Source organism: Cavia porcellus, unplaced genomic scaffold (assembly GCF_034190915.1).
Source record: "Cavia porcellus strain 051 isolate PalLab524CR breed Dunkin Hartley unplaced genomic scaffold, mCavPor4.1 scaffold_21, whole genome shotgun sequence".
Taxonomy (NCBI): Eukaryota; Metazoa; Chordata; class Mammalia; order Rodentia; family Caviidae; genus Cavia; species Cavia porcellus.
The window spans coordinates 31,703,682-31,730,524 of NW_026947504.1; the positions used below are offsets into that span (position 1 = coordinate 31,703,682).

The following is a 26,843-nucleotide window of genomic DNA, read 5'->3' on the forward strand; positions in this document are numbered from 1 at the left end:
CTGTGCTCCCTGGCATGTCTCTCACTCACCCTTGAGGATTCTGCTCTTTGCTGCTTCCAATGATGTTTAAATCGCTGTGTGGTGGGTTCCCTTTCTCTGCATTTCTTTCTCACTCTACCAGTCTCCCAGGTCTTCAGCTTATTTTATTATCCTTTGACTTTTGCTGTTTATTTTTTATTTATTTTTTTTAATGGATATCAGCTTCATAAATACTGTCTTCTCAACTTTCCAGAATTCTAGTGGTCTTTTACAACATGCTTTAATTCTTCCCAAAAACAATTTTAAAATTCTGACTCTCCCCACCTTTCAAGGGATTAGCTTCCTGTGCTTTTGCTGAAGAATGTCTGCACACAGGCCCCCCACGGATTTCCTTTTCTGCTCACTCCGCTGGAAAGTGGGTTGACGAGACACCAGGTTTGTCACCACAAGGTCCCCTGGAGCAGGGGAGGCACTGCCTTCCAGACTGCAGCGGGCAGCTTCTCCAGGGCTGGTTCCCAGACAGGGCTGGCACTGCGAGTGCGGGTCTTGGAGGGTGAGAGACTTCCCTCCTTCGCGGGACACGGAAAAGGGCAGGGTCCCTCCTGGGCACGGAGCTGGGGTTCCTTCTGCTTCCAGCAGCACCCCAACTCTCCGTGGTCTTCTCAGGGTTTTCCGTGAATTGTCTGCAGGCGTCCAACACAGCGGGACTGCAGTGCGGAAGGGGCGGACGCTGAACTATCGTGTGCACAGCTCCAGCCACTCCACCGCCTGTCCAGCAAGGGCATGACGCTGGCCAACCACATCTGGGGCTCAAATGGCGGGGCCCTGGCCACATCTCTCCCTCTGATCTCATCATAGAAACTGTTCCTATTCCATCTGTACATTGAATGTATGTTTCAGTTTGGAAGATTTCTCACTTTCTGTCACTGGTCATTTAGCGAAAAGCAGAAAGAGTCTGCTAAACAGAAAAAGCTGTGATTAACTTCTTGACTTTTATGGTGAGAAAGTCTCATTAAATGATTCCTTTCCTGATGTTAATATTTATGCGGCAATATGGTGTTCAGTGTTCAGCGAATAAAGGAGTTAGGCTCTGGATAAAGGCAGATAAGGCTTTAATCGGTTTCCTGTTGCTGACCTAGCAATGTCTTCATAATGGTACTCCCAGAGTCAGCCCGCAAAGGCACAGATTCAAGTCCTCTCTGTTTGGACTCCATCTGTAAGTAGAGCCTAAATCCTCAGAAAAAATCCAAAACAAATAACTGTAAGTACTTAGGAAACTGTGCTTGGTTTCTCTACTGACAACTCAAGCATCAGATAGATAGTAGTCTTAAAAAATGGTTATCGTTTTCCCGTTTGATTTTCCAATGGGTCTATGTAGTTCAGGCCGGTCCTGAACTCATTATGCAGCCCAAGCTGGTCTCAAACTCACAATGACTCTCCTGCCTCAGCCTGCTGAATACAGTACTGCGATTACAGGCTCACGCCACCATGCCCAGGGAGAAATGACAATCACTCTTAAAAGAACTCTCCATGTGACTTTTCTGAAGACTGCTTCAATTGTGTCCTAGACTAAAATGATTTTATTTTCACTACATTCTGAAGTTAGCTAGTTAAAAATCAACAGAAAGGAGAACCAGTCGGGGGAGCTTGGTAATTTTAGGAAATGCCTGAGCCCTGACTGAGCAACTTTGTGTGGAGTTCACTAGCTTGCCTAATACACTTCCATATGGTCAAAAACTTGCCAGACTGGCAGAAAGTTATTATAATTCAAACAAATTATTTATTCCAAGTTCCATCAGTGTGAGGTTTACCAAAAGTTATCACATAAGTGAACGATGAGATCAGAAATGAGTTTTCACAACTGTAACATTTCTGATGGAGCTAATATCTGCACGAGCCGGGTTAACAGATTCTGGGTGTTTCCATTATTGAGAATCCATGAAGAAAGTTTCAAAGTCCGGATCCAAGTCAGAAACGAGGGCGTCCACAAAATCATCAACAGAAGGGCACTTCTGCAGCATACCTGCAACCAGAAGAAAGGTCAGCCACGTGTTCTGGGGCCGTGGGCCCAGGGCAAATCCTTCCTCCATAACTTGGCTCTAAGGACATTTCATTATGTCACAGGCAGGATGTGACTCTTGAGGCCACCTTCTGAAGTATTCTTACTCTCTCATCAATACTTACGCTTAGAGATTTGAGTGCAAACACATCCTCAAGAATTGCTTTCTTTCGTTTTGGTACCAGGGATGGAACTCATGACCCTGCACTTGCCATGCAGTGGCTTATGCTGCGGAGGACATAAATCCCCAGCCCCTATCCTCAAGAGCTTTTGTTCCTGTAGATATCACCAGTCACTTGAAATGACATTAGAAAACAGAATAGTTTCAGCTATCTTCAACAGGAACGATACAGAATTTAGTGAGTTTAGTTACTTACTGAGTTTTACTATCAAGTTCTACACACTTCAAAATCACTCATTCACTCTTTCATAGAAATTTTACATCGGAATTGGTCTCTGGCTTTGCTCCAGATGTCCCTGTCTTAGAGAGCATCTACCCATCTTTGCAGCTTTCTAAAATGTAGAAATCACATAAAAGCTTTGTCAAGCAGATTTCCTACCTGCTATGCAAATTTGCTACACAGATAAAACAAGAAGTAGTAGAAGGCGCAGCAAGCTAAGGATTCTGTACAAAGCGGAACACATCCCTGTTCGGAAGAAGCCAAAGGTAAGGAGGGCAGCCATCAGGCTTGCGGCTTCCACTCACATCCTCGGGGTGGGGGCACTCAGGGCTGAGCGGTGGGCGGGCGCCCTAGGAAAGGACTTCCAACGGAGACCTCAACTCTCCTCCAGGACCTGCTGTTACCCTCTCAGGCTTTGGTGCAGTTCAACAAGCAGGTCTTGGATATTTGTGGTATACAACAGATCAGGTCAGTACATGCGCGTGAAGGACAAGACCAGAAAACTGTACAGGAATGTCCCCATGGGATTAAAGACCTAATCATAATTCCACCTCATACCATATTTAAAAGCTGATTTGAGGTGGCTACACATCTGTAAAAGCTAAGTTTAGTAAGTATTTAGAAGTGTTACAGGCAAAGGTTTCTCACGGATAAAGCAAAAGCCATTTAAAAAATTGGAGAGTCAGGTGAGACATGGTGGCACAAGCCTATATAGCCTGCCCTCAGGAGACTGAAGCAGGAAGATCAGCACGAATTCAAGACTGAACTGCATAGTGAGATCCTATCTCAACAGAAGCCCCCTCATCAGAATAAAACCATCTACTCTTTAAAAGGAACCATTAAGAGAATGAACAGGCAAAAGAGTGGGAGAAAATACAAAACATAACAATATATATATATATATATATATATATATATATATTTACACACACACACACATATGAACACCAATCCATCACAAAGTTTTTTTCTTAAGTTTTTTATTTTAAAAAGCTAAACACAAAAAAGGACAGAAACAATACAGAATTTTTTTTTTAAAAGTAGGAAATTAGCACTAGTTAATATAATGCATACTGTTAGCTTAGAAGTACTTGTTCAGGTTATAAGATTTAGGCTTCAAAAAAATGATCAAATAATCAAATAATGAAAGCACAAACTGTTCTTTTTGATGAACTATCAGAAATTAGTAGCACAGCTTTCTATCTTGTACACACACACTTTCTATCTTGTATACACACATACATGTATACCTATATACATATAACCTTTTCTCTTCTTTTCTGCCTTCCCCTATAAAAAAGATGTGATATTTTTATACAAGGAAATATTACTCAGCTATAAAGAAGGATAATCTTGAGATTTTTATAGGTAAATGCAGGCAACTTGAGGTCATACTCATAAAAAGATTTTTAAAAAATTACAAAAGGACAAGATGTGACTTTTCACAAAAGAACACAGCTGGTGGACATGAAAAAGACACTCAGTGTTACTAGTCATTGGGAAATGAACATGAAATCACAGTGAGGTGCAATCACACATCCACAGGATGTCTAAAATGAGAAAGGCCACCAAACATTACCAAGGCTGCAGGCGGCCTGGACCTGGACATCTGTGGGGAAAGGTTAAAGGGATTCAACCGCGCTGGAAAAGGCCTAGCGGTTCCTCACAGATCTAAACACACACCTACCTGTGACCAGCAATCCCACTCCTATGTACTGAACCAAGGAGAGGTAAGAGGCACGTCAACAGAGGAAGGCCTCGCACATGCCCGCCCTGGACACAGCACGGGATCTTCATGCACAGCACACAGTGAAGCAACAAGGGACAACTGAACCGAGGACACTTCACACCAAGGAAGGAGACGCTGTCTGTGGCGGTGGCCCTTAGAGGCAGGCTTCACAACTAACTGGCTGAGAAAGCGCACTGGAACTGCTGACTGTCCCGTGATGTACCTGGCTAGGGATCTGAGCAGTGAAGGTGTGCATATGAACTAAACTTCATTCAATGGATCTGTGAGGATCTGTGCCCTCCACTCTAAAATTTTTACATAGTGACCACTGTTTAACACTACGAAGTCTCCAATGGTAAAATGTACTGACATCTACAGCGTACTGAAAACGGATTCACATGATGAGCTGATGGGCCATGCGAGGGGGATGGATGTCAGTGCTTCCCACGGTTAATCTAATGAATGCTCATTTGATATAAGTGGCAAGGAATGAGTATTTTCCACACTACTCATTCAACCATATTGAATGACAATTTTCAACAGATGACATTTTCAAGTGCAGATCAAAATGTTTTCACCTTTATTCTCGTTCACATTCTAACAGCTCCGTCTTAGGAAACAGTGGAGAAGGGTCAGTTACTGGAGAAGAACTTCACTGCTACTGCTTTATTAGTAAAAGGTAAGTTTGAAATGTGATCTTCCTATATAGTAAACTAATACCCATGGAGGATAGCAGGCCTCTCCTCTTAGGCAAACATGTCACCAAGAGGGGAATGCTGAGAGCCTGATGACCGCTGACTGCACTCACTGTGCACTGCAGCGTCTTAAGTAATCGTACGGAAGCAGATCCCATCTGATGACAGACAACGTCTTGAGCATTATGGAGTGCCACATTTCTGGACGTGGAACACATTTCTAGGGAAGGTATTTCAACATGGCTTTCAATTAAGTGTGCTAACCTGTTACACCATTTTCTTTTAGTATGTGAAACATTTCTGTAATTATAGGACTAGTTGTTTATAATTAAATGACTTGAACTGTCAGAAGGCGAAGCCATTTATTCAGAGCCAACCTATTCAGGTACAAGTCTGGCCATTCTGCGCCTTTGAAGTGGTTCACTTCAGCCCAACCAACTGCCGACATAAATATGACCCCAGGTTCTCCTTCTTGGCAGACAGACCTCGCTGACACACATTCTGCTCCAATTTCCCGCTGGAAACCACTTCTGCATCTACAGAATGGAGACTGTGGCAACAAGAGAAAAACACATACATCCGTGGTCCTTTTTCACAAAATATAATGACAGCTAAGAGGTCTGTAATTTTACACGAACTATGGCTGCTGAGGATGAAGGTATGAGGAGGAGAAAACCAGGACCTGAAGGAGTTAAGAATAATAGTTACTGGGGCAAAAACTCTCTGGGTACATAGTTACGGAGTTTTCGTTCTAATTAGACATAATGTTTTGCAGGTATCAGCATGAACTCATTCCTGCACAGAGAATCAAAAGGAAAATCCAGTGTTTTAGCCTGTTCCACAAATAAGAAAAACCGGAGCTTATGTAGGCATGTAGTTTAAAAATTCTACGAACACTTTGATTTAAATAAGAAAGCGGATGAAGATGTGCAGGTCTTAACTTTAAAAGGAGGATGCCAGACAGAGTTTGCACTTTCTCAGGCGCCCCTGGCATCTACATAGGAGCTGTTAGTGCCACCTGTGGCTGGAGCTGACACACGGATTTCACTGGGGCAATCACCTGAATTCTGTGGAAACAGGCAGATTTTTGTGAAAAGGAGTCAAACACACAAGCGATAACTTCACAACTAAAAAGAGAAGTGTCAACAGCAACAGAAGAAAAACACACTTGTATCATAGTATACATTCACAAATCAGTAAGAAGGAAACGACAAGTTGTTTCTTCTACTGATCCTCCTTAGAGTGACGGACAGAATACGGTGAGCAGCTGAAGATGATGGTTCTACTTCTCTCCTCATTTGACCTGAAAGGCGCATGGGCTAACAAGACAGAACCAGCCAGAATGTGTGCGTGCTGCCTGCCCTGCTCACAGCAGAATGAGCTTCATGAACTTGCGGTGAAGGATGGGTATTTCAGGCTGGCAACAGTGCGGGACGCCACAAATGGGTTCCAGGACTGACCTGGGGAGCAGGCGGGGCTACCACACGGCAGTGCACTCTGTTGACACAGAGCTCGAAACTGAGTGGAGACAGAGATGACCTGGGGTGGGGAGTGGTGACCCTCACAGATGGTCAGTCCAGAAAGGGCTCCTGGTAGGGCAGCCACCCTTCTCACCAACAATGAAAATAGCAACTTACAGAGCACTTGCTGAGTGCCAGGTAAGGCGCTATGAGTGCCAACACATTTGCTCCTTAGAATGTACCTGCGAGGGACCACCCTGACAAATGGGAGCACGTAAGGAGGTGGCACAATTCTTACATCCCAGGTGTTTGCTTTAGCCCTGACAGTTTGATTCCAGAGCCAGTGCTCTTCAGGCACTACACAGCTGCACTTAAATCCTTGGTGTCCTAGAGGTAACAAAAGCTGCATGTATGCAACGGGTCTAGACTAATGTCCCAGCTTCTGGATGCCACCCACAAACTGGGAAGCCTACTTATTCACTGTCTCCTTACTACCTGTAAGACAGAACCCAAATGCCCACCTTCTGGGCAATTTTCCTGCCTGCCCCAGGGAGTACACTTCATGAGCAGTCACAACCGTAGAACTACGTGGGACATGAGGGGGCTCTGTCCAGCTGTATGGGGACTGGAACACCCAGAAGACTGGGAAGTCACTCCATGACCCAAGGCCTCTTCCCCTCGGCATGCGTGAGTGCCGTGCCCGGCTGCAGCTGGCTTCTTATATTGGTGCGATCCTGGGAGAACAGTGCCTGAGTCTTGAGCTTAACAGTTCGCTGGACGTCCTCCAAGTCCCTGTGGCAAGCCCTGGGAAACATAAGTCCGTACGTGTTTAAGGGGCTCCTATCTATGCATGTATCTATGCTTCAGCGAGAGCAAATTCTACCAGCTGCAAGGTGAGTTTAAGGTGTTCAAAGCAGCAAGAACACACCCTATGATTTTGTAATACACAGTAAACATAAAATCTAACCAGACCTTCACTTAAAAATCAGTACGCTCACGGCCTGATCTCCTAACCCTGGAACGTCCTTTTGGAAACACAACTAAACAACCATTTCCAAGTATGACTGGGAGCACCTGGCTGGCATCTGCACCGCCAAACCGACTCTGCAAAGCCAGGGTCTTGTTCTGGCCCCTTTCTAAGTGCCCGGGGTGAAATGGTTCGCATACGCTCTAAGGTTTAAGAACACAGGGGATTACCAGGGCAATTAAAAACATCAGAATCATTTTAAGCCTTGGAAGAGAAGCAAAAGAGTTACATCTACCCTTTGAATCTACTTCAGAGATTGCTTAACACCAACCAAGTGTGCCCAGTAACATAAACCTGTGGTTGAGTCTGATCAAAGTTTAGTGACAGACAAGGATCAATGAAAGTTATAAATAGAAGGGGTTTTTTCCACTCATTCCTTCATTTCTCTGTCTGAATGCCTAATATCAACTAAAGACTAATAAAAAGTCATAAATAAGACCACATATTATCATATAAAAAATTACTGAGGATTGGTCTTAAAAGAAATTACGGTCAAGTGGGTCTAATGACCCACAGAGACCAATGTCACTGGTATCACCTAGGAACCTGTTAGAAAGGTAAATCCTTTTCTTCTCCCCTCAGGGGTAGGAACTGAACTCAGGGCCCCCACATGCTATGCAATTTACTTTGCCACTACCACTGACCTCAAACCCACTAGCTCAAGGGACGTAAAGTCTTGTCCTGGCCAGCCCAGGAAGTAGAGATTCAAAACTGGGGGTGGGTGAGGATCTGTCCAGACAGGGCTTCCTGAGGTTCTACACGTGTTCATGGGTGGGAACGCAGCTCTGGAGAACATAAGAAAACCTATTCAACAGGAGACAGACCTGCTCTCAATTGACAACTATAGCTTGAAAATCACTACACGAGAAAGATGCACGATTTTCTATTTCATAAACATTTGCTTCCCATGTGAGAAAGAAAACTCGATTGTATCAATCAAAGCTAGAATCTGTTTGGGACACTGTTCAAAGTTATGATGGCCAAGGCACATGAGGGAGAGCTAGCTGGAAGGCCAGCCAGATGAATGGTCAAGTCAACTTGCCAAGACTGTGTGGTGGGAGGGAACAGCAAGGGCCCGGGGCTGTGACTCTAGACTGGCCTGAAAGGCCTCCCCATCAGGGGCAACCTGGGAACCCAGAGCAGTAATTTTATTTAAGAAATTAAAAAGCAACCTATATCTTGATTATGAGAAACAGCCAGAAGAACAGTATTTTGTGCCTCTTTTCTGAGGAAGCCTTAGAAACATCTCCGCTGAGCTTGAGAACTGTCACCAGAGCGAGGCAGATGGAGACCAGAGAAGGGCAGTGGTTAGGATAGACACCAGTGGTCGAATGGGGTTCCAGAGTGTGGTTCTTGATGAAAAGGTGGATGGGCGTTGCAGAGAGGCGCTGACCTTCAGATTTGGGACTCTTCCATCAGGGCTGAGCCCCACAAATCCTACAGTAGGCAGGGTCCTAACCATTCCTTAGTTCCCCTGAGCCTCAAAAGTCTGCTCCTTCAGTTGTTAAAAATACAGCTGACCAAGCAGCAGTACACCAAGCTTGAAGGCCCAATCTCTCCTCCCTGTTCCCTGCAGAAGTGGGGTGTGCTGCTGGCCACGGAGAGGAAAGGTTACGTCTCACTGCGCCAGCCTGCCCAGGGGACGAGGGTGGTCTGCAGGGTTTGATCACGGGTCCTGTTGGAACTGGTTCTCCCCTTGTGGAGTCAGGGGAGAAAATGTCCTCTGTTTGGGGTCCTGCAGGTGCAAGGGTATATCATGGCTGGGCGCATGTGTCCAGGAGAATGCAGCCTACAGTCAGGTGGGCGAAGTTCTGATACCAGTCAGGAGTGGTAGCATTCACAGGCCAGACCAACAGCAGCTCATCAGTTCTTCAGAATCAAAGCCAGAGGCTCATCATCCTCTTGTGTTTCAGCCACAGCACTGTGCTTGCTTTGATGAGTCAAATTCTGGCACCAGCTTACATTTAAAGGCCACAGCTATCACTTATGGAGGGTCAGTCTGGGGAAACGAGAGCCTCAGACTCCAAAGGAAAAGTTCTGGGGGTGCCAGCAGGTCAACAGCCCAGCTATGAAAATCACCAGAGCAACCATCCTGCGGTTCTCTACCAAATGGGGTATCACGCAGGGCTGAATCTGGGGCTGAGTGGAAACAGATTTAGCAACACATGACATTTTTTAAGTCTAAAATGTCACCCTGATTTTCCTCTTCTGACTATATCAAGGTTTTCCTTTGAAGAGACGTGAAGGAGTAAAGAGGAAAACACATCTTTCCCTTTCTAAAGACCAGTTTGGATATGTCTACAGAAAGCAATATGTTTGTTAGATATGTCTAAAGAAGAGCTAAAGCAAGTGTGTGTTAAGTGATTACTGTAGATTAAACAGCTACTTAAGGGACCTCAGACCACTCTCCTGATGTTCCTAAGCCTCAATCCCGTCAGAAGCAGTCTGAGGAAAAGATGTTAAATGTTTAATGCAAGGTTTGAAGTTTATAAAACTGGCATAAATCACCTACTTTGTGAGACTCCAGTAGGTGACACAGGGAGCTGCCTTATAAATGGCAGTATAACAACGATCACAGATGAAGGTTTGCAGACGCCTTCTTCCCAGTTCAAAGGGGAAGGGGAGGTTGAATCCTATCTTTGCACAAGCCTAATTCCAAAACACTGGTCTGTGATTAAATATTGAGGTGATCATCATAAAACTTCACAATTATAAGTATTTAGCTCATGACTCACTGCTTATTTTACCCTTTTCAGCTTTCTGTTAGATGACTCTGTCTAACTTAACAAGATATCGGAAGATGTAACCAGGTGTGAAAAAGGTTCACCAAGAAGAGGTCACTAGGAAGATGGGGATGGTTCTGAAAGCAGGCAGTGGTGGCAGTTAAGCGTATTTCAGAATGGTTAAAATGGGAAGTTACACTGTACACCTTACAATTTTTTTTTTTTGTAACAAAAGAACTCCAAAGCGCCACAACAGATCCTTGGATTCCCTCTGAGGCACAGCTGTCTGGGCCCCAGTGGTTCTACTCCCCAAACCCACCAGTGTTCTGAGCATACACAAAAGTCTAAGTATTCACAACACCAATTCCAACTGTAAAACCCACTCTGTCAGTTAATGGCTTTTTTTAAAGCTGAAATAATTACATGTGCCAAACTCTGCTCAAATTGATTGAGAATTGTAACTACAAAGGCTGGTCTGGCAGTTTGGAAAAATATTAAGTGAATTTTATGAGTCCAGAATTCTCGTTCCACATCTGTTTCTCCCAAGCCCCGGGCAACTGTGTGGCTCCCTCTCTGCACTTTGAAGTTTGGCTCCTGCTACAAGGCTGCGGTTTACCCACACCTTTTGCTCAAGGTGGATCTTCACTATCTATATCATCAGTTCCTGGGGAAATGAGACTACCGGCCAAAGTGAAATTCCTCCCTTCCTTTGAACTGAAGAAGTCTAAGGCTCCCCAGCCTGGGGTAACAGCAGTCACTGTCCAGCAAGGGGCCTCCTCTCGGGGAGCTGTCCCTGGGCTGATTGGAGCCTCTGAACTGCCAGAGTCACTGCGGCAGTAACCCCCACTCCATCTGTTTTTAATTTCATCATTAGATGTAATAATTCCACTTACAATTACATTGCTGAGTTACAACACATTTTGCCTTTTGAAGCTCCATGTCTTCCTTCGGCAAACACACCCACACATTAAACACGCACACACCCTTTTAAAAAATCATCGCATTCACAAAAGGGAGGCCCAGTCTTGAGAACCCAGGTGCTCCCTTCCATTTCTCCCAGAAAGCTCTCAGCGATTTCAGACTACACAGGGTAAGTATACAAATAAGCCAAAGATTAGGGATTCTGTTTGCTTACCTATTATTCATTTACCTTTACTACTGAAACTATGCTGTAATCCTAGAGCTACCAAATTCTAATTCTGTGGCATGCTTTTCTCCTTTACTCCCACTACACTTGCAGAAGGGCCCCACCAGCGTGCTGTCTCATGCCGCATGCACACATTCACAGGTTCACAGAGACAGAGTAATTTGCTGTAAAGTCATTTTCCTCCATGTCAGGCAAGGGCACTCTGTCAGGTTAGCTGGCTTGGGCCCCTGGTAGATTCTCCCCATGCTATCTGGCTCTGACAACTCCACGTATCTTCTTTAAGTATCAGGATATTTCTGACAGGGGAAGCCAATTGCCAAAAATTATAAAACAGCAAGGGGAAAACCACAGCGGTGTATCTGTGAAGAGAGTTTCCCGGTATTACTTGAAAAGAAGGAATTACCAGCCCATACCAGATGAGTCACGGGGACTGAATCCCGGTCCCAGCTCTGCTCTCGCTACTGAGTGACCTCAGGCAAACACGTTACTGAGCACCCTTGGCGCGTTTAGAGAGGCCAGTGATACACACAGCATGCTGGCACCTGGTGCCTCCAGCACGAGAGTCTCTTGCTGCAGCTGTTATTACTGACTGGACTTCTCCCCTGTCCTTTCAACTCGAGAGTTTACAGGAGCAGAAATTAAGTCTCGGAAGTTAAATCACACCATAAAGAATTACTTATTTTCAGGAAACTGAAATACAGGGTATTATAGCATTTTAATAAAACCCCCATCCTAATGTATGTGCATAAAAAGATGACGAAAATAAAGTGAGTGTAGAAATTGCACTGATGTTGGGCGTGTGACTTAAGACTGTAAGAACTTTTTAAAGCGTGGTTTTGCTTAAGCTCTTTGAAGGGGAAACAGAAGCAGAGGTTGGCCTTCCTCCCAGCCCTCCACTTAAGCAAACCAAACACACATTTGGTACCACAGGGAAAGAGAAAGTGATCACATTACCTGGCATAGCCTGCCCGGCACGCTGGGCAAGGACAAGGACAAATGCTGCTATCCAAATATCTGAGATGTGCAAACTTGGAGATTAAGAATGGATCATGAGAAGAACATTCATGTATAGACGAACTGTTCCATAAAAGAGAAAATCAGGCTGAGTATGCTAAATATACAATGTAATCTCATTATTAACCATGGTAATAATAGTCAGAAGGCAAGTGTCTTAGTGATGGCTGAAAGATCCAAACACAAGAAGGTGGTCTATAACCGGTCTCTCGGAGGGCGATCCAGTTCAGCCAGGAGACCTGCTTCTGGCCCCGTGCTCTGTGGCAGAATTTCTAAGAGGTAGTTAACAAAATCAGCTCTTCAGATCAAACCTGCTCTACGTCTCTACTATTAGCATGACTTAGCCTTTCATCAGTGAATCTTCTGGGCATGGACTCAGCGGTGTGTCCCCACCATCAGTCCCTCTGGGGGCACTCAGGTTCCTCAGGTTGTCAACTGCTAAAGCTCTGAGACTGAGAACCCGCGTGGGAGCTTGGTGCAGTGACACCTGCTCTCATCACCCGTTCTGAGCCCCTGGCCCTAAGCACCTTTCTACCCACGCATTAAGATACCATGTAGGATGACTATGGGGTTTTTGTTTTAATTTTAAATGGCAAAACAGAAAAAAGGATAGAAATACAGAATTTCAAAAAAAAGCAGGAAATTAACACTGGTTAATATACTGCATATTGTTATCTGTGAAGTGGTTGTTCAGGTTACAAGATTTAGGCATGAGAAAAATGATCAAACAAACAATGAAGCACAAACTGTTCTCCTGGATGAACTAACAGAGATTAGCAGTGTAGTTATCTATCTTGTACACACAGATACGATGTGTACCTACATAATCTTTTCCTTTCCTCTATCCCACTTGTTCTTTCCTTTTGAGCACTTTCTTTCTTTTTCATTATCACAATCTGTATTGTACATTTTGGACCTTATTACCCTTTCAGTTTTGTTTTGTTTTGTTTTTTTATACAAGATAGACAATATGATATTTACAAATGTGGCTGGGCTGTGGGGAAAAAGGAACGCTTCCTCCACTGTTGGTAGGAGTGTAGACTGGTGCGACCACTATGGAAATCAGTATGGAGATACTTCAAAAAACTAGGATTGGAGGTCCCATTCAATCCAGCTATTCCCCTTCTGGGTGTTTTCCCAGAAAAACTGAAAATATCATGCCACGGCAATATATGTGCACTCATGTATTATAGCAGCACAATTTGTAATACCTAAATCTTGGAAACAACCCAAATGCCCATTAACCACTTCCTGAGTCAGCATCACCCTGCCTCTGCGCATCTAGTACACAGCTCTGGCCCTGGCCTTTCCTGCAGGGTGGGGCTCTGCTTCCTGTGGCTGGGTCCACAGGACAGAAGCTCTGTGCTCACTTCAGCAGGGACCTCGGCTGCCCAGAGTGTGGGCGGATGCCTGACTCCGAGCGGCAGGACCCTGAAGGAGCAGAGTGCCTCGCTTACTCACTCCTCTCTCCGGCTGTTTTATGATCAATACTTACTTGCTCCGAGGGCACAACCGAGGCACTGCACTGAAACGCAAAGTGTCTAAAACGCAGCCATGCAGCCTGAGCTGATGGCACAGGCCCTCCACACTCTGGGAGGAGGAGCATGTGTTTAAGCCCAGCCAGGGCACCTTAGCAACTCAGTGAAACCCTGTCTCAAAATAAAATAAAAGGGCTGGGGATGCAGCTCCGTGTGAAGGCCCTGGGTTCAACACTCAGTAGCAGAAAACCAAACAGAAACATCTATGGAAAGCCATTTAGAGCTGACAAGATTTATAGGCGAGCAGTTAAAAATCTGGCCAGGGAGTGGTACACATCTGTAGTCCCAGCTATTTGGGAAGCTGCAGCACAAGGTAACTGAGCACAGGAATGTAACAGCAGCCTGGGCACAGAGACTTCTTGGTCTCAAAAGCAATAAAAAAAGTTAGAATTGTGCCTGTTTGGAAGTTCCTTTCCCAAAGGCTGGCCATCCCCTGTCCCAGCAGTGCAGTTAGGGCCGGGCAGGTAGCTCAGCTGAAGCTCACTTGCCTTCCAGGTACAAGGCCCTGCGGCTCTAGCCCCATTACCAAGAAAAAAAAAGGTTGCTTCAGGGTAGTCCCTGGAACACCGAGGATCAAACAGGATACAAATAAAACAAAATCCAATCCACAACCAAGAGGTTGTGGGGTTAAAGCAGCATAAAAAAGGAACTCTGGCTTCCAGGTAAAGGCTGGCTTTGTTTTTTGATGTGGATATGAATGTCATGTGACTTCCATTAACCTTCACCGCAAAAGTCACATAAAGTTCTCAGCAGTTTCTAGTATGATAGCAAGTAGTTATCTGCCTAAAGAATTAAAAAACCAATAATCCTCAGGAATTGCTTACTCTTGGTGTTTACAACTCTGAAAAATTGCCACTCTTTCCATGATAGCACATTTGATTTTGTTTAAAAAATATTATTTTAAACCCTTCAATTTTTTTCTTGGGACTGACACATAAAAACCATATATATTTATGGAGTATGGTGTTGTAAATTAGTAGTGTATACTTGTAATGTATAGTAAATAGATTCATCGTGGGGATTGGAACATTTACATCTTTTTATATAGTGCCTACACATTTTCTCTTCTGTGCATCCATATCTTGGAAAGAATAAGGAAGGTGTGCTGCGATAGCACGCTAAGGGTGGAGGTGGCTGCTGACATTCATGGAACGCGACCCTGTCTCTGGGGTCGGATGGGTCTTGGAATGGCGCCTGGTGAAAGTGGGTTGCAGGCTCCACCTCCTGACCCTATCCAGGAGGCAGAGGTAAGGGATACTGGGGAAGAGGGAGACCTCCTGAGGGTGGGTACCCCTTCCTCCCAGCCACACTCCCCCTGGAGCCGCCTTATCAGTCAGATCACGGAGGCAGCTGGCTGACAGGGTCAGCAGGGCTGAGACCCAGGACTTTGTGCAGTCCCGCAGCCTGGTGTCTGGAGCAGGCTACACTGGCCCACAGCAGACAGCTTCCTGAAACTCACCTTCTGGGGGGGACTCTGGTTTATAACTTGCCACAGACTGCAAACACACAGTCAAACTGATCTCTGGCAGTACAGGACTCAGACACTATTCTTAGTCATTTTTGTGTCTCACTGAGTGCCTATGTAGCAGTAAATAATACATACAGATTAAGTTTAAATGAATGAACGCCAGCAATAATACACAAAGACTTCTTTTATTCTATCAGGTTACATTCTAGTCACTAACCTAGGGACATGAAAGCAATGCCACTTAGAGCTGGGGACGTGGCTCAGTGGCACGGCACTTACCTGGTAAACATGAAGTCCTAAGTTCGATTCCCAACACGCACGCACACACACACACACACACACACACACACACACACACACACACAAAGAATGAAAGAAAGAAATAAAGAAAGCAATACCATTAAATGAGAGCATTTGGGACACTGTTTCAACCTCGGGTCACTAGGGTGGTAGGACTGAAGCTTGCACTCTTGGCAGCCAACACACACAGGCTTCTGGAGGGAGGATGAGACTGAGGGGAGGAGCTCAAGGCCAGAGGCTTCAGAGGGACTTCTGGCAACAGCCTGCGTCTGAAGAGAGCTACCCCTACTTTAATGGTGCACCTAGGGCTGACTTCACACATTACCAAGAGTCACTGGTTAACAATGGCCTCTCCCACTGAGCTGCAGAACCTACCCCTTAATTCCCCTTGTAGTGAAAGTGACAACTACTTTAACTCAGTTTCATAGGTAGCTCTACTGATGTAGCAGACTGCACTGGCAGACTTCCACTACAAAACAAAAGAACAATCTATTTTTTAGGACACCGTTACGTCCAATGTGACTAATGTACTATACATACAGCGAAGCAAAGACACGCACCGTTTGGGAGAGGCACACAGCAGGGTTCTCATTCAGACACAGTGGCCTCCTCACTGAAGGAAGTCTTCAACCAAAAAGCACAAAGGCCAGGGAAGGGGCCAGGAGGGGCCCTAATGTGGGAGCGTGGGGCTGCAGAGGCGAGACACTGACTGGAGGTCACGGACAGGTGAGTCTGGGCACAGCTCGCACAACATCACTGACAGCTACTTTTGTTCTTCTCCATTATTTTACAACTTCCCAAAAATACTGAGGCCGACAAAGTACTTGGAAATTTTTTATGACAAAAATTTTGGCGCCTGCCTTGCAAGCAGGCAGTCATGAGTTTGATCCCAGTACCGATAAAAAGGAGAAAGACAAAAAAAAAAAATTTTTTTTTATATCAGGCAAATAAAAACTTGTTCTCATTCTGATAAGTTATAACCTTTTTTTTTTTTTAATGGCACAAGAAACACTTGACGTTTTAAGTCTTTTTTGATGTTTAACCTTAGTTGAAATCCCACCCACTGAGCCCTGTCACAGGAACAGAGGCCCCTGATCACAGAAGGAAACGCAGAGAATCCTCATAAACCCCTGAGCAACTGTTGGGATGCTTTCCTTCCTACGGCACAATTTTGCTTGGCACCCTAGTGCTGCTGTTGGATCACCTCTCTTTTCCTTGTGAATACTGGGTAAGGGGGTTTCCTCCTGGTCCCTAGTGAGGCCTCGATGCCCTCTGGGGTGGGCACGGCCTCTGAGCACGTTCTGGTATCTGTTTGCCCTGGCACCACACCCAGGGGCACAGATGCTGGCATGGCCAGGCAAAACCTGTCAGCATTAATGCTTATTTCTTCCTTGAAAATCTCACTTGATTAAAAATATAAAAAGCTAAGAGATGTTTTAAAGAATACACACCCACCACCCAAAGGCTGCACGCATCCACTGAGCATGCCTGATTTTCTGTCTCAGAACCCCAGCATTTAGGGACTAGTCAGAGGGTGGTGGGATTAAAAGCTAACTGCATGCTTTAAAACTGGAAGTAATACCTTCCACTAATTTCCAGCGCTGTAAAGCAATATCAATGCCCTTTCTGTGTAAGTCACTGTGTATACGTTCCGACACTAGAGAAAAGTGAATCTACCCAGTGCTGAACAATGACTGTTTATTTAGCTTTCTTACTTTAGCCATCAACTGTACTTCTGCTGACAGGCAGGACTTACTGCTCTTTGACTGCCATCAAATTTGTCTTGTACAAACACCACCAAGGGTAAAGTCATACGATAAGCATATCTGGGCTATTAGGTTGGCGATCAGCTTATTTAAAAGCAGCAAGGCTTGCTAACTAAGACGATGTGTCAACACGGCATCAAACCTTTAAAGCAGACTAAACACTGGGTTAACGTGAATAAATGCGTCCTCCTGTCCATCAGCTTTGCAGAAGTGAAATGAAGGTGAAAAGCAGATTTACCGTCCCCAGCACTGTTTAGAGAGACAGTCCTCCCACAGCCAGTGCCACACGAGGCCCCTTCCGGAACCAGGGCACTGAAAAGCCCCTCAGCGCTGCGATTCTTGTGTTGGATTCTACACGTGGCTGATCTGCTCCATGTCTCTGTGGCTGTGACATTTCAATCCCTGACACAGGGACTGGGGGTCACCCTGTCCCTGACCCTCACTCATTCGCCTCCATGCCACACTGACCCCAGGACCACTGGTGTGTGGCACAGTCTTTCTTCTATCAGTCACCCCATTCACACCGACTGCCCACTCCCTCCCCATCCTGGCCACTCTTACCCTTCACGGATGGTCGCCAAGAGGAGTCCATTCACGTCACACTTTCCTGCTGCCCTTGCTAAGTAAGGCATTGTCCTCAGCAGCCAGTGGGAACTGTAAACTAGAAATCCACTGTTGCCATCTGCCTTACAGATACTGCCCGTGGCTTCTCACGATCCTCAAAATAAATGCCACAACCCTATGTCTATTTACCTTCACTGTCTCACTTAGGGTCACAGGACTCCGTCTTCTGCCATGACACCTGTGTGCCTCTGCCTCTCGCTTCACCCTAGAAATGACAGTGTCAGGTGTACTGCCTTACCCAGGGGATTTTTGGTTTCTATATAGGCTTTTAGTTTCCGGACACTTTAATGTTTACTGAAATATTATGACAGTCACAAGCTGCAGTCATGGGGGGCACCTGTCAGAGAGTGTTAAGCTAACACATGCCTTATTCACACCATCTTATTCTCATCCAAGGTCCTTTTCTGGTCTAGGCCCCCTTCAGGAGCACACACTGCCTGTGGCCAGGCCATGTCCATGGGTGCTTTGGGCTCTGACAGTTCCTTGGAGTCTCAGATACTAACTAGCACAACATTCTCAGTTGTTTTTCTGATGTTGCCCATCACCACATCCGAGTTACAGGTTTCGGGGCAGCAGACTGCAGGGGTGCAGTGTCCTCTTCTCCACACGTCCAGGTACATGCTATCCTCATGCCTTGCCGCTGATGACACTGACCCTACCCACCTGGCTGAGGTGGTGGTGGGGGCCGGGTTGCTCCACTCTGAGTCCCCCCAGCCCTTCTGCCCTGTGCTCCTCAGAAGGAAGTCATTCTGCACAGCCCATGATCAAGGGTAGGGAGTTACACTCCATCTCCTGAGGGAGGAAAATCTACATGAATTACTGAGCCTGCCTCATTTTCTGGGGGCTTGGGATGCTCTAGGCTCCTGCTATATCATCTTTTCTCCAGGCCAAAAATTACCTCTCCAAGGAGGCTTGGTTCTTTTTCCTGGAGAATGGGGTAAACCTAGTAGCATCTGGGTGCCAGGCATGCTCGGTGCTACTGGAACTAAGATGGTGCAAAAGCCATGGTTCAATTATCTTTATAGATTGCCTACATTAATCTCCCTACAGTAGGGGTGGCCTTTTGGAGCGTAACTCATAATTCTCCCGTTGGCTTATGAACAAAAATAGTATTTAATGAGCCAGCAGAGTTGATGTAGGATGATCGTGGCCAAGTGAATGTGTTTTGGCGACTACAAAGCCCTGCAGAAATGTAATATATTAAGTGATTGTAATCAGCTTATGGTAAAGTCCTGTGGGCTTCTCAAACTTAGTTCTGGAAAGGCATTTCAGTGTGTGAGAACTGACTCATTTATGTCCTATTTCTTCTCATCTTATATGATTTCTGGTCTATTTAAAAAACTGTCAAGTTAAGACTTAGTCAGAAACTGCTTTTCAGCAAGAGCTATAAAATAAAGCTGGATTGCTTTCTGGAAAGGAGCACAGACATAAAATTGTTTAATATTTACAAATGGCGCCCTGGAACGCTAACAATTGGAGGTTGCCTTCGCTTTTTCCCTAGAGGCCAGGTCTCTGTGGAAAGATTAAAGGGAGCACAAGACTGCTGTCCCTGGAGGAGTCTGGGACTTTACCATGGAGTCGGGCTTACTGGGTAGTGATAACAATCTTCCCACCAGGGCTGTGCTAGCTAAAAAGAGTTAGTAACTGAGCAGCCAGCTTTGCCACCAACGTCTAAAGAAACTCAGCGGAAAACAAAGAGTTTACTGCTGATCAGGGAGTGGCAGGCAGGTCTCTCTGGTGTCAACGGGTGTCTCAGACACTTTCTCCTTGATGGGACAAAATACCTGCCATCTCCCTACTTTAAACATGAGGTTTATTTGGCTCATGGTTTTGAGGTTGCCAACCTTACACTGTGGGCAGCAAGGTGGAATGGTCTGGGTAAAGCTTCCTGGCCACACCCTAGTGAGCGATCTCCCCCATCAGAGCCGGCCTCCTGACAGCGGCCTCCTGTCAGCGAGCCAGCGGCCCTGGCCCTTGACCCCAAACACTCATCAAACACCAGGCTTCACAACCATTGCAGACAGAAAGCATGACCACGGGAACAGTAACATCGGAAGACTGCGGGTTGCTCATGGAACCTTGAGCTCGCGTCACTTACATCTCCCCTGTTCCACAGAAAGACCAAGTCAGTTCACACCAGAATTCCCCGGCAAGATGGGAAGAACATGGGCTGTGACCAGGTTCTGTGATGTCCAAAAACAGAGACCTCACAAGGCCTCACGAGGAATAAAATGAGGCAACACTGCAGAGAACACCTGGCACACGTTAATATTTCGATATATCAGGGTTTTTTTTCTGCCTATTGAAAAACAAGCAAAACCTAAAAACTCAGGAAGGGCCATTTTATTTTTTATAATATGCAACACAGTTTATTGAGGAAGTATGTCAACCTGCGACGAGAGCAATTCATTTATGATTCACACACTGCTGAAATAGTAGCATTTCTGTCCTCAAGAGTGGTATTTTACCTGTTGTAGTAAGAAACAACTCTACTTCCTTGTAAGGACAAGATACTACACTTCCACAAACAAGGTCTCTGTCCCATTTCTCTTTATTTAAATGTTAAAATGATTGCAGCACAAACTGGACTTTGCCTAATTCTTTCTACAGCAATACTGCTAAGATTTTAAAAATACATTTTATAAAACAGCACAGTGAAGGAAAATGCCCAACAATGTGGTTTATTTTAAGCAAAAGTTTTGAGTCCTCTTATGACTCAGAAACAGAATACTTAAGGCGGAAAGTCCTGTGGGCACAGAAGGCAAAATAGCCACCTTCAGGCTCACAGCTGAACACAGAGAGGGCCACGCCTCCCCCCGACCCTTGGAGGCTAAGAGGGTTGGTTCTGGTCCAGCCTGCGCACACAGGAGAACAGCTGATAGCTGCTAATGACAGACATCTTTATAAACTCTGAACGTGTTTACGAATTGATGAGGCCGCGCTGTGTGCAGTGCTCTTTTGGCTGGTGTGTGAGCGCCTGTGCAGCCACCCATCCACACACTCTCTCCAACAAGGACGAAACAGGAGAGCAGATTACAAAAGAAACAGGAGAGCAGATTACAAAGAGGTGCTGGCAGTGAAGCCACATTTAGCCTCTGCAACAGCAAGCAGTAGAGCTCCCAGATGGAAATCCAATTCTGTTCCTCCACGCTTTTCTTCTGTTTTAACTGCTATTTGGTTATCTTCTAACTACAGTGTTGAAGGGGGAAAAAATGCCTCCTTGAAAACCCCTACTACTGCAACTTGGGTTTGTCCTGTGAAGATCCTCCCCTCACAGAGTTAGGTCAAAAACTGCAGAGTGAGCTGGCACGGTGGTGCACGCCTGTAATCCCAGCACTTGGCAGACAGAGGGAGGAGGACTGCTGCAAGTTCAAGGCCAGCCTGAGCTACAGAGTGAGCTGAAGACCAGCCTGAACTGCATAGAAAACCCTGTCTCAAGAAGACAAAAGCAAAACAAAACAAAAAACTATAGAGTAAGCTGCTAGCAGCTTGGACTCAGAGAGCAGGGACTCACAGTTACACAGCATATCCTTCAACTGACAAAGGTGCCACACTAGACGGGAAAAGAAAAGGCATTCTGCTTTCTCTGGGACTCTTCAGACAGGCTTCTGGCCACTGGGGCTCACCTCGTCAGTGGGGACCAGGAGAGCAGAGAGACTCAGAGGGAATGGGCAGCCTGGTTGCCCAGAGGGGACTCACTCTGGAAGGATAAGGGATGGGAAGTGCACCTGTGTGGCTTTATATTTGCAGATGGAAAGCTGCTGTGCTCTGGGTGCTCCGAGTGTGTGCCATCCAAGCCTGCATGTACAGGGCTAAGGGCTTCTGGCCGAGGGATGACCTGAAGTTCATCTGAAGCCTTGAGGTGAAGCGGTGACTTGGCCAGGGAGGTACAGAGTTTGAAGGCAGGGATTCTATTTGTCTTTTGCTACTGACTGTCATTCTTTATTGCTAAAATAAGGTATGTAGAGCCTCTCTAAAAAGTCACATTTCATAGAAAAGTAATACCAACTAGATTAAAAATGCTTTTCTATCACAAATCTCAGTAATTTTACCAATCATGCCACCGATGTACCTGAAGTTAAATCTGTGAGCCATCATCTAAGACCTCCTGTTTCAAGGTACAGGTTTGTGACATACAAGACAAGAAGCCACAGCAGGACTCGGGAGTCCCGTGCTATGGAGTGACAATGGGCACTGCCTCTTCACGGCCCTGTTCCCTCCGACACACTGCAGATCACGGGGACTAATGAGTCTGATGGGCCAGCATGAAGACAAGTACTACCGTGTAAAAGCAGAATCGTTCAGTTGTTCATGTGAACTGGAAGCTGAATACTTCAGCACTTCTTGTCTGAACCATGGATATATGAGTTTTAGTGCAGGAAAGATAGTTTCCTAACAGAAAAACCCCTTAGTGAAGGAGTGGTACTGTTGTCAGAAGCAGAGTAGGAAACCGTATCAGCCAAAGCACAAACCGTGAAAAAACTTTCAAAAAAATGAAACCATGTGTGAATTCTTATTTATAGGCAGACTGTATTTAAAGCTTGGTCTCAAAACAGATAAAGCAACCATGGTTACCGGAGACCACACCTAACAGGAACTACCTCCGTGAGAAAGCGGTGCGGGCACCTCTCTGTGCTCCTCAGCGCCTGGTGGCTGCCTGCACTGCGCCAGCTAAGGAAAGCAGAGTTTAAGCCATCCTGCTCACTGTGAGAAAGATGTGATTTCACTCTGCCCAGGGCCACAACAGAGCCTTCCGAAGGCCCCGTTTCACAGGCTGCCGAAAAGCTGGACCCTCAGGCAGGGAGCCTCCGTTTCACACCCTGGCTCTGCCTCTCACTGCTGCGCGATGTGGGCAGGCACCTGGCCCCTTCCTTTATCTGTAAAATAGGGATCCTAGGACTTCAGACCTCCATGGTTGGCTAAGGAGATTAGAAGAACCAGCACATGAAAATCATTTAAAACAATTCAAGGGCTGGGGATGCAGGTCAGTGGTACAGTGCTTGCCTAGCATATGTGACGCCTCGGTGCCCCAACGAAACAGAACAAAACCAGTGGTTGCCAGCTGTGGTGGTATGCTGCAGTCCCAGCTACTGGGGAAGTCGAGGCAGGAGAATGGCTTGAGGGAAGCCAGGGGTTAGAGTGAGACCTGTCTCAGCAATGATAATAAGAGGCAACAAAAACAGTTCCATATCAAAACAACCTCAGAACTAAACAAAACCCCAACAGAAACAGTTCAGGATGTGGCGAAGTTCAAGAAGAGCCAGTGAGGATCCATGGACACATGGAGGCCATGCCCACACGCTCCATGAGAAGAGGACAATCCTAAGGCTTTCCTACTTGTGACTGAAGGACACTGAACTGATCTACTCTGTAAGCACCCTGGTATTAGGTACCTGGAGAACACCCTGCCTGACACAGTTCCATGACAGCAGGGCTGGGGAACAATCAGCCTTTAGGGAACATCTGATGAACGGGGAGGGCAGGGACCTAGCGTCACAACAAAAAGAGGCCAAACTATCAGCAGGTACAGTAGATACTGAAATCAGTCAGAACAACTACTGTACCATAGGGCCACTCAACTACCACAAGGCACACTGGGAGCTCCTGTTTCCTGAATGTGAAACTGTCAGGGAGAAGGTGCTGCCTACAGATGAAACTGTAAACATACTGAGTGCATCCAATAATATTTATACTTCCTAGAAACATTTGTAAGCACTTTCCATGAAAAATTATGGTGGTCATTCCCATCTACAAAGTAAACTTTCCACCAAAATATTTATATTAAAAACTTACTACAGCAAAGATTTTGTGAATAAAACTCATCACACAGGAACTACTACAAAAAAATCAACATAGTATCGCATCAAATTAAAAAGCTTTTGCATAGCAAAGAAACCACCAACAGAAGAGGCAACCCACAAAGTAGGGTAAAAAACTTTTACTAGTTACTCCCCAAAGGACTATCATCTAGAATATAGAACTTAAAAAAAAAAAAAAATCACACCCTTTAAATTTAAAGACCCAATCAAAACTGGACACCTGAAATGAATATACACCTCTTTGATGAATAAAGAGCAAATAAATACATAAAAAGAAGTTCTGGTCATTCTAGAGATTCTGTCTCACTGTAGAAAGAATGCTATTATCAGGAAATCAACCAGTAACAAACGCTAGCGGGAATGTGAGGAAAAAGGAATCTTTCTCTACTGTTGGTGGAGTGTCAATGGGTACAACCACTATGGAAATCAGTATGGACATGTCTCAAAAAACTAAAACTACAGGTTCCATTTGACCCAGCTGTGCCCTTTCCAGGTGTCTTCCTGAAAGAGAAGTCATACCGCAGAGATATGCACATAACTATGTTTAACCCAGCATGGTGTACAATAGCTACATCTTGGAAACAACCCATATGCCCATCAACAGATGAATGGATAAAGAAAATGTACTTATGGGGCTGGGGATTTAGCTCAGCGGCATAAGCACCTGCCTTGCAAGCAGGCAGTCGTGAGTTCGATCCCTGGTACCGGTAAAAAACGAAAAAGACAAAAAAAAAAAAAAAAAAAAAGAAAATGTACTTATACATACACGACAATGGAGTACTAGTCTTCCATAAAGAAAGATAAATTTGTCACTTGTAGGTAAATGCATGAATCTCAAGGTAGTAATTTTAAGTGAAATAATCAGACACAAGTTTAAACATCACGTTTTTTCTCTTGTGTGAGAAACTCAAAAGGAAATAAAGAGCAAACAGGATAGGTATCGGGAAATAGAAAGAATGTTTAAATGGGAAAGGGAACGAGGGAGGGAAGAGGGAGAAGGAAGATGGGATTTTAAAAAGAATGGAAGGGAAACAATGGACACAAAGCTTTTGTAAATGGGGAACAGAAGGAGGGTTGAAGGGCAGAGCAGAGAATGGAGAAGGAGAATTAAAATGTACTACGTACAGGTACAAATTCTTTACGATGGAAATGAAGGAAGGGAAAACAAAATATACATATGATAGCCAACATAATTGTAACACTAATTTCTTTTAGTTCATTGAAAAGATCAGTTTATGTTTATATTGGTTGATTAATTTTGCCTGTCTGTATCTTATAATCTGAGCAATTACTTTGAAAACAATATGCTATATATTTTGTTTTTTTGTTTTGTTTTGTTTTTTTAATCGGTACCGGGGATTGAACTCACAACCATGTGCTTGCAAGGCGGGTGCTAATGCCGCTGAGCTAAATTCCCAGCCCCTAATATGCTATATATTAACGATTGTTAATTTATTATCCTGTTTTGAAACTCTGCATCATTGCTTTTATTTTTGTTTTCTTTTCTCTCTTTAAAGCAAAAAAAATTCTTTGTGATGAAGGTGATCATTATACATGGCAAAATGCACTAATAAAAAAATTTTTAAGATTAAAACCTACTGTTAAAAAATCATAGGAAAATAAGCACCATGATACTGCAGAAAAGATTTAATTAGCTTCCGATTTTTTTTTTTTTTTTGGTACTGGGGACTGAACTCACAACCTTCTGCTTACCAGGCAGCATTTACACTGCTGAGCTAAATCCCTGATATTTTAACAGGTAAAAAAAATCTATTCTGATGCCTTGGAATTTCTCAGAAGAAAATAAATGAAGAAATAAGAAATAAATGAGTTCATTAGGCTGAAAATTACACTCTGTGATCTATTAAAATCTGGAGGCAGATTTTCTGAGAATTTATGACAAATTTAATAATTTCCTACTAGAATGAGTAACAATTTGAAAGCTATAAACTGAAACATGATCTGCTGTGACTAAAGGTTAATTTGTTATTTGGGAGTCAACTCTATTGATACTTAGAACAAAATACACAGCTAAGAGTCTGTGCAAAGGCATTAATGAAACACGGAGGAAATATAAAGCAGCTTCCATCACAGATGACACAAACACGTAACTCAAGCCAGCATCAGAGCACGTACTCGTGAGCCCACAGATCACAGTGAGGTGGGGCTGTGGTGTTGCTTTACCTTGAACCAGCAGCATGGGCTCCCTGCCTCCACCGTGCACCAGCACTTCCCTGCGGTAGCGCTCTCCCGCGGCTCTAGGGGGAGGAAGAGTGAGTCACACAGCTGCTCCCTCGGCTCTGTCCACACGGCACAGTTTCTCGAAGGGAGCCACACTCCTGGGGAGAGTGGCCACCATCGGACAAGGGGAGCCCTAGGTTATTATTTCCTTGCCTCTAAAAGTCAAATTTCAACTTGTGGGTGATTCTAAAATAAATAAGACCAGTTGTGATCTGTTCAATGTAACTTTTTTGGCTGTTTTGTTAGCAAGGTGCCTCTTTTTGTAGAAAGGAGTATTCGGTTAATGCACTATATAATTAATTGACGATATTCTAGTCTGTGTAACTGAGATGGGAACAACAGAGAATAACACTGTAAAGTAATAGTGAAGACTTTTAATGGCACTTAGACATCTTCCTGATCATCTTTCCTATTTTATGGAAAACGTAATTCTTTCAACATAACCGATTCTCTGTTACATCAGTTTTGACATTCCTTTCTCCCCACCAGCTCTGTAGTACCTTTCTGTACAGTTTTGGGGACATCTCCTGTGGGACCTTTTGACAGCATTAGAAGATCAAGAGTAGCACCAAACACAAAGCATGGTCACAGCCTACAGTGCGCACCAAGGCAAACAGGAAACACACGGGACAGGGGCGGTGTTCTCCATAACCCTGTCCTGCCCTGCCCGCTTCTGAGGCTCCTGCTCCTGGCCTACCCTACTTTGCAGGGCCTGCTCCTGGGCAGAGGTGGGAAAACCTAATGCAGGGGGCTCTTTTCCCAGCTATTTTTGTATGTCCATGAAAGTACAGCAACCACATGTCTAGGCACAAAGACACAACCGAGATATAAATATTTTAATGAAGTGTGCTTT

General features: G+C 44.9%; 1 protein-coding gene across 2 annotated transcripts in view; it reads right to left on the reverse strand.

The window, feature by feature from the left end:
• Positions 1–1,736: 1,736 nt before the first annotated feature.
• The window catches only part of Mipep (mitochondrial intermediate peptidase), a 133,069-nt gene continuing 107,962 nt past the window's right edge, over positions 1,737–26,843 (reverse strand). The window contains exons 18-19 of one of the 2 annotated variants that reach the window (XM_003477396.5): positions 25,934–26,007; positions 1,737–2,002 (exon numbers count right to left, since the gene is read on the reverse strand). In XM_003477396.5, the coding sequence (XP_003477444.1) occupies positions 1,905–2,002; positions 25,934–26,007 (172 nt within the window). In that variant the 3' untranslated portion in view covers positions 1,737–1,904. The remainder of the gene's footprint in view (positions 2,003–25,933; positions 26,008–26,843) is intronic. The other variant, XM_013141136.3, reaches the window with a different exon arrangement.